The sequence below is a fragment of the Phyllostomus discolor genome, chromosome X (assembly GCF_004126475.2).
Source record: "Phyllostomus discolor isolate MPI-MPIP mPhyDis1 chromosome X, mPhyDis1.pri.v3, whole genome shotgun sequence".
In the NCBI taxonomy this organism is placed as follows: domain Eukaryota; kingdom Metazoa; phylum Chordata; class Mammalia; order Chiroptera; family Phyllostomidae; genus Phyllostomus; species Phyllostomus discolor.
In genome coordinates this window covers 33,703,293-33,711,202 of record NC_050198.1, presented here as the reverse complement: position 1 = coordinate 33,711,202, position 7,910 = coordinate 33,703,293, and the positions used below count along the sequence as shown (strand labels likewise).

Here is a 7,910-nt window from a genome sequence, read left to right as displayed (position 1 = left end):
CTGTCATAAAAATACAAGTTTTATGATTACTTTGGATAAAGGCAATTAGTGAAGACAAATGGTCACTTCAATTACCAGGTGAATTTAAGTTGAAATGTGTGTAATAAATGGTGCTGTTGAGTCCTTTTATTTGAGGATTAATCATTATTTATCTTGAGAACATGTATGTAAGGGATTGTATATGCCTGAGCTACGTAAACTGGTGAGATTTTTTCTGTCTTTCCAATCTCTTTAGCAGGTTGCCTGTATGCATATCACATTCGGGTGTAATACTTATGCAATAATAAAACTGTTTACTTTCACTTCTACCTTTGTGGAGAGGTTTTCTGGGTTGGCAAGAGATTTTGTTTATAATTATATTTTATCCAACAGTGGTACCTGGGGGAAATGGGAATAGCTACTGGACTGCTGATTCAAATGGAAGAATTTTTCTGCAACCTGAAGCTAGAGGAGATGGGAGCTACCATTCAGCTGCTCTGATGCTAAATCTGCTGAAATTGTTCTTCAGCAACAAGAAGATGTGTTTTTTGAGATATGTTTATGGTCCAGCATATGACCTATTCTGCAGAAGGTTCCATGTACTTGAGAGGAATGCACATTTTGTTCTTGGGTGGAGTGATCTTTAAATGTATGTTAGTCTAGTTGTCCTGTAGTGCTGTTTTCTTGTTGCCACTAGCATCCTGGAACTACCAGACCCCTCTTAATTGCTCACTATTAAGATGCCCATTGTTTTCAACAGTGCCTTTAGGCATGAATTTTTCCAGGTCCTCTTCCAAACAAATTCAATCCCTTCAGGCAAAGCTGCTGTGCTTAGTTCTTATGGCCTGCCTCTCCAATCAGGCAGAAATTCCAGACAATTAATTGTACCTGAACTTGGGGGTGGGTGGATATAGTAAGTCACTTCTCTGGCAGTTAACACACCACTGCTTGCTTGTCTCCATACAGAAACTTCACTGTACAAGTAAACGAGGGCACCTCACTAATGAATTGGGATTCTCACAATTCTTGGCCTATCATGCCTGACTGAAGCTGAACACTCACTCTACAGTAGGGAGATAATCCTCCAGCCCAAGCTTTCCTGGAACAGTGCTTCTGCAACGTGGGACTGTGAAGGAAAAGAGACACTGGTGACCTTCTTTTCCTGGAGTTAAAGCATAGCCCCAGATTAGAGACTGAGAGGGTAGGGAGCCCCCATCCTCTTGCACACATCCATATCTGGAGTAGAGTTTGTCACATGGACCTGGGAGAGATTAAACTGGTTTTAACTCAAATGAACATAGATTCTTACTATTTTCAGAGGTTTAGTAGAATTTTTTGAACAAGTGTTCATTCATTTGCTGTATGCCCTTATAACAATTTTTAGAAACTTACAATGCTTGTGCACATGTGTGCATGCATGCACATATGTAGGTACATATAATTGTCACCAATTAAGTGGTGTTTCACTGGGAAGTCAGCCCATGTTAGGAAACTAGTCTAGCAATGGTATCTAGAAAACATCTGACCTGTGCAGTTGTTAGTTGTGCTCTTCGTATTACATGTATTTCACATAATCTGGTTTTCTTCAGTAAAATATATGACCTGATATCTGGTGTGCTGTAGGAAATTAGGGAAGATATAAAAGCATGTTCTGGGATTAAAAGGTAGAAAAAGGAAAACAAATTCCATTCTCCAAGTCCAAAGTGGTAGCCTCCTTGTTTCCTATTTGAAAATCACTGTTGTCCAGAAAAGCAGGAACCTCATGAGAGCCAGAGGCTGCAGGGAGATAGTGATATGGTGGCTTCCTGAGGTTCCACAGAAGAGAGTAAACTTTCTGGAAAACAAGGTAGTAGCAAGCCTACTTTTAGCCAATGTATTGCAATCATGTGCTTTATTAAAGGGGCATCCCCTCTGAATTGATGCTACCCCCCACAGGCCTCAATGCTTGGAGAGTAGAAAGTCTGTGTGGGAATTGGGGGAAAGGGAGAGGGCCAATTTTTCCCTGCAACAGGACTTGGATAAGTAGAGAGCTTGATCTGGATTTCAGACACAGGTCTTGTGTGATACCTGCTGCCCTTGTGCAGAACAGAAGCAGCACAAATTCTGTAATGGCCCTGAGCATTAGCCTAAAATTTTTTGAGGAATAGCAAGGTGTTTGTGTGGTGTGTGCTTAATAAAGGGGTCATGGATTTTGGAAATATTCTGGTGGAAGGGGCTCACCTGTGCCATTTGTGTTTGGGTTACACATATTTATATTTGCAAAGATTAAAGGCTAGAATACACACATATTTTATTTTTCAAACTTGGGGAAATTTTCCAAATTTTCTCTGAGATAAATTAATTTTGTAATCAGGAAGAAATTCAATGTTTTTTAAAAGATAAATTGTAAAATGAGGCGTGTTCTCTCATCTAGAACCCAAGCTTACATCCACAACTGAGGTTCAAAGTGGGTCATCTTTGGCATACTGATGGGGCTATAGGTATTTTTGTATGTGGGACAGGGAGACCTCCAAGAAAAGATTTCACATGAAGTGAAGAGAAAGTCTGCAAATATGTTTAGTTCAGAAACAAAACCTAAGTTTTTGAAGGGGAGGAGTCTGTCTGGGCTGTGGATTTATTTTCTGATCACCCTTTTCCACTTTTAAAAATAGAGGGAGGTCTGCAAGTAAACACTGAAGAAGTTTTTTTTTCAATTTTTATTATGGAAATTTTCAAACATATACAAAAGTAGAGAGAATAATATAACCAACTCCCAAATATCCATCACACAACTTCAACAATTATCAATTTATAGCCAATCTAGTTTCGCCTATACCCTCAACTATGCCACCTTCAGATTATTTTGAATCAAATACCAGTAGTATCTCATGTTATCTGTAAAATTTACAGTACATTTCTCTAAAAGGTAAGTATTTAAAATAAAAACATAACAGCAGTACCATTTTTACATCTACAAAAAAAAACAATAAATTGGGGACATGTGTTTTTATGTAAAAAGCTGCAAGGATTGTGGGAAACAATCAATATATTTCACTGGTACCATGAGGAATGGTGTAACACTGAAATGAAGCCCAAGCTTTTTCCCATGTAATTGCATTACAATGTAAAAGAAAGCGACTCTGGGGCCTTTGGAGGGACCTGGGGAAGACTGCTGACATCATAAACCCCATGGCAAAACTCCATAACAATTCTTCTAAACATCTTTATCATTTTCTCAAAGTTGCTCTCCTGGAAGCAGCTGACCCAAGTCATCTCTTTCTAAATCTTTCATTTTCTGTTCCCCATTCACAGAAGTTTTTCCCCCCAGTGCCTTTTCCAAGTGACAACAATTTAACTGTCACTCAGTCATCTGCATTCTCACATGCAAAAACCAGGTGGGATGAAGAGCTAGTAGTGTGTATTGGAAAAGGAAATAAAAAACATGGCCAACTGAATCAGTGAGAGATGCAAAAAAAAAGCCCTAGGCAAACTAAGAGGCATAATTAACTTTGGAAACTGCTTATACTGCGGTCTTTGTTGGCCCTGGCATCAAATAATACAGTATACTGGATCTTTAAAATGAGAAAAGCAATCTTTTCTTCAAAGAGATGTTAAGATTACATGAAAGAAGTGGTTAGAACATTGCAAACACATCAAATTTATTATTTGTATATCATTTTAAAATTTATTTTTATAAAAGCTCACAATATTAGCTTCTGTTCATTGTATTTACTTTTACAGTTAGTTTTATAGCAAGTGATTTTTGAATAAAATTTTAAGCAAATTAGCAACAGTACAAAAACACTGAAGTTGTTACACAAAGGACTGAGTCTACAAAATGTTGCCCTAAGTATGGGGTAATCTTAAAACTGTGCCAGCCACTGTGTGGTATGACAGAGAAATATGAGTAGTGATTCTTGTCCTTCAACATCTTTTTACTGCCTTGAAAAGTTTCTGAAACACCTGATACTAAAAAGCCACACACATGGTGCCTAGCCAGCATTTATATTCTACTAGCACCAGAGTGGAAGGGGAATATTTTGCCACAATGATGACAAAATATGAATTAAATCAAAAAACTTTCAGTGATGTCAACCATATTTCAAGTAGTGTGTCAGATTCAGAATATGCAGAGTAAGGAAATGTGGTCCTTCCTCTCAAGGATATCATAGACTAATGGAGAAGGCAGAACCATCAAAAAGCACAACAAAAGGCTATAGGTGCTGAATTAAAAAGTCTGTTCACGTACACAGTACAATAACCAAGGCAAGAGGAGTCAGTAGAATAGACAGGAAAGGGCTGTCCCAAGATGTAGGAGAAACTCAGATGATCTGTCTCCGTGAAAATATGGAAGTGGTCACCTGTACTTGACAGTTCCATTGATCGATGGTTCACATTAATGATTCTTTCAAAGCAATCATGAAGATCTTGCTGTTTATCTGGAAAAAGCAAACCAACATACGATTAGCAGGATTATACTAATTTAACAATTCCTCCAAACAAATTCACAAAGGACCTGTTATCAGCATGACTCACTTCACATTTGGAAAGCCTTTGAAAGGCTATCTAATGCAGATACAATGTGAGTCTGGATAAGCAGCTAAGGGACTTACAGGTCAATATGTATTATGAAACAAAAGTCAGGAAAGAAGTGATACTAGTTTTGCAAAAGGGGGGATGGGCCATCTGAGACAAAAAATTCCTGAATTCCATGTTCTAAATTCTAGCCTTTTGGAAATAATTCAGGCTTCTTCCCACTCATCAAAGAGTTTGAGGTCTAATGGCCACATTGCCATGCAAAGAGGTAAGCACAGTAAATTGTGAGAACCGTGACACACGCAGAAGAGAATATCTTAACTCAGATGGTCAGGAAAGGCTTCTCATAAAAGTTTATGAAGTATCTATTTTTATTATCCCCAACTTTATATTTAAACAAACTGAGCATCAGATAGATAAGTTGGCTGAAGAAACACAGTCAGCTAGAACTGGAACCAGTTTTCACCCCCAGTTTGTTTGACTTCAAATCCCCAATACAGTTTCTATCACACCAAACTCTATCTCATGAAAAAGTCATTTTACTTTACTTTCCCACTTCTCATAGCCCTGTTTGCCTGTGAACATTTAAAATCTGCTAATTACAGTATTAAAAGTTTATGGGGAGATGTGCCTAGGGAATAAAGATAGTTCCAAAAGAAGAGACTTAAGTATTTTAGGAGGCCGACGCCTTATCCATTAGGCCACTGGGGCTTCTGTGTGAGACTTAAGTATTTTAGATGGGAATCCTGATGACAAATAAGTACCAAGGTAAATTAAATGAAAGACTGTCACCCAAGCAGAAAAATCTTTGAGAGAATGTGCACATGTCCTACCACTCACTCAATTGGGATGTCATGATCACTATAGAGATCCCATTCCTGCGCTTACTGGTCGTCAGGAAGTTTATCTGGAACGTTGCTATATTCAAATACATGAAATAACTTTCTTTCAAAAACTAGTTTTTATTGAGAAAACCATGGTTGTTCTAAGGGTATTGAGAAAGGGGCAATGGGTGTTGGAATTTGAGCATACTACATCACACTCTATGAATAGTTTTCCTAATAAGATTTATGGGTGTGCTTGTCTAACAACACCTCCCTGAGAAATGTGTACTCCATAAAGTAATACCATGTGAAACTACATTTGGGGTACATGGGGAATGGTCGTTTCAAGCAAGCACTCAAAACTTACCAGTGTGAACCATTTTTGCAAATCAAATTATGTGCAAATGAATGAAGAAATTTCTGAAAAGGGCAAATCAGACCACATTTCTAAAGATAAAAGTAATGTCAAGCACAGCAAGAGCCCAACGTGTCAAATTTCTTAAATCGTTTTTCAAAATTCAAAACTGATCATTTAAATCAATTCGCACCACAAGCATGGCTTGCTGACAAGGGCCAATGCTGCGAATGAGGAAACAACTTCAGAGAGAAAATTAGTGACAGATTTCAGACAACCAAGGTGATCGGATTTTAAATGCCTTCGCTACAAAACCACAAGACTGGTACCAAAAATGCGAATGCGCACACGCACAAGCACACACAAACAAAACACACCCCCCCCCTCCAAGGGCTGGGAGAGCAGTGAGGGTACCGTTCAAGAAAACCCATGCGGTTTAGGCATTCTGCACTATGTTAAACAGCGCTACTAAGAAGCGATTCTCAAAGCATCTGAAAAACGTGCAAATTGTCTGAAAACAGTGCCTGGCAACTGAGACAGTTTGCAAGCATGATTCAGAGGTCTGCCAAGGAAACAAAAGGAGCCCCCCTCCCCCGGGAAGCCTGCACAGGACACTGGAGGCACGCGGACACTAGGTGTTCTAGGACAGGCGGGAAGCAAAGGGGTCTGTGCAGGAGCGGTACATACTAGGGGTCGCTCCCGGGCACGGACGGGGCCACGGAGTTTCCATTGGTGGGGGAACCGCCCTGCTTTAGTTTCTCCAGGTATTCGGCATGCACAGGCTTGTGGCACTGGAGGACCTTGATGGCATCTTCGACTTTGAACCACTCTCGCTTCCTCCCAATGCTCACCGAATCTTCCCAATCCTCCAGAATCTCAGTGACAGTCAGGACATACACGTACGTCCTGTGCTTGCGATCTTGGTTCTGCTCGAAGACGCCCAGAAGCCGGCCTAACTTCCCCTTGACTCCAGCCTCCTCGTACACCTCTCGGACAGCCGCGCCACTCGGCTCTTCCTCGGGCTCCATGCCCCCGCCCGGCACGATCCAGCGGTCGGGGTACCGGCTGCTACTCACTAGCAGCACCTCGTCCTCGCACTCGCTTCGGAAGCACAGGCATGCCGCCCGCTTCTTGAAGCCCTCCGGGTCGTAGGTGCGCGTCTGGTTGGGTTTGCACTTCATCCTCCAGGCCGCCAGCTCCCGCGCTCCCTGCTGCTCCCGTGCTGCCGCCGCCGCTGGAGGGGCCAGGTGCTGCGGAGAGAAAGGGCTGCTGCGAGGGGCGGGGTGAGAAAGAAACCTCAGCCCCCCTGCCCCAAGCCCAAGACTAGATGAGGCGGGGGCGAGGCGGGGGCGAGGCGAGGGCAGGGGCAGAACATCAATCAGTCCGCCCCTCCACCGCCAGGGTCCGGAGCACGGAACTCTGCGTGGAGGAGGCGCGCTGCCCGCTGTGGCTGCTGCCGCTGCTGCCGCTGCCGCCGCTGCCGCCGCTACCCCCGAGAACGCATCTCCGCACGCAGCTCCTGCGCGTGTCGCCCCCTCCTCAGACGCCCCGGAGGTGTAGAGGGAGGTGAGGTGCTTTCCTGTGCGCGTCCCTTCCCACGTGCGCGTTCCCGCCGGAGGGCGAGGGGCGGGGGCGGGGGTCTCGCGGCTCCCGCAAGCGCGGCGCCTCGGGCCCACTGCGCAGGCGCCCCGCACGTCTCGGGCTGGGAACCTCCTTCACGCGAAGTAAATTCACCGCATTGTGACTTGAGCCAGCACTGTTTCCACGTGTGCCCAGGCGCTAAACGTGGCTGTGGCGTCACGGGACGTTTCCCCTCACTGCCCACCAGGTTCAGGAAACATACAGGCACGCATTCTCCACACAGTAGGGTCAAGTGCATCTTCGTCATCGCCCTTAATTAATGGTACCGGCTTATTTATTCCAAGGCCGCGTTTGTCAGAATGATCTTGAGTGTTATTGAGTCAAAGTCTTCCCTAATCTTCGCTGAGTCATATCGGGAAATTTTATTTCTTCAACAGATTCTTCACCTTGCCAGTCATCTTGGCACAGCCCGTAACTTAACACTTTTCTTCAACCCCTATTGACATCTTACCTCCCTCCCCTTGTTTCTCAGTTTCTTCATCGGTAAGCCCCTCGCCTACTTGCATTTGAGTCATATTCACCCAGCAGCTGGAGAGCTACCCAAAGTAGTGTTTTACAAAATCCCAAGAATCTTTATCCTCCAGCAGACTGCACAC

At 43.2% G+C, this 7,910-nt stretch overlaps 1 protein-coding gene across 3 annotated transcripts; it reads right to left on the bottom strand.

The window, feature by feature from the left end:
• Positions 1-2,665: 2,665 nt before the first annotated feature.
• NUDT11 (nudix hydrolase 11) lies at positions 2,666-7,335 on the bottom strand. 3 transcript variants are annotated; one of them, XM_028522556.2, is made up of 2 exons: positions 6,361-7,335; positions 2,666-4,397 (listed from the first exon to the last, which is right to left on the bottom strand). In XM_028522556.2, coding segments are annotated over exons 1-2 (495 nt in total). In that variant the 5' UTR covers positions 6,855-7,335; the 3' UTR covers positions 2,666-4,396. The 3 variants fall into 3 exon arrangements, with proteins under 3 accessions (XP_028378357.1, XP_035872400.1, XP_028378356.1); XM_036016507.1 differs by lacking the exon at positions 2,666-4,397 and adding an exon at positions 5,317-5,412 and having other exon boundaries at positions 6,361-6,990; XM_028522555.2 differs by lacking the exon at positions 2,666-4,397 and having other exon boundaries at positions 6,360-6,990.
• Positions 7,336-7,910: the final 575 nt, after the last annotated feature.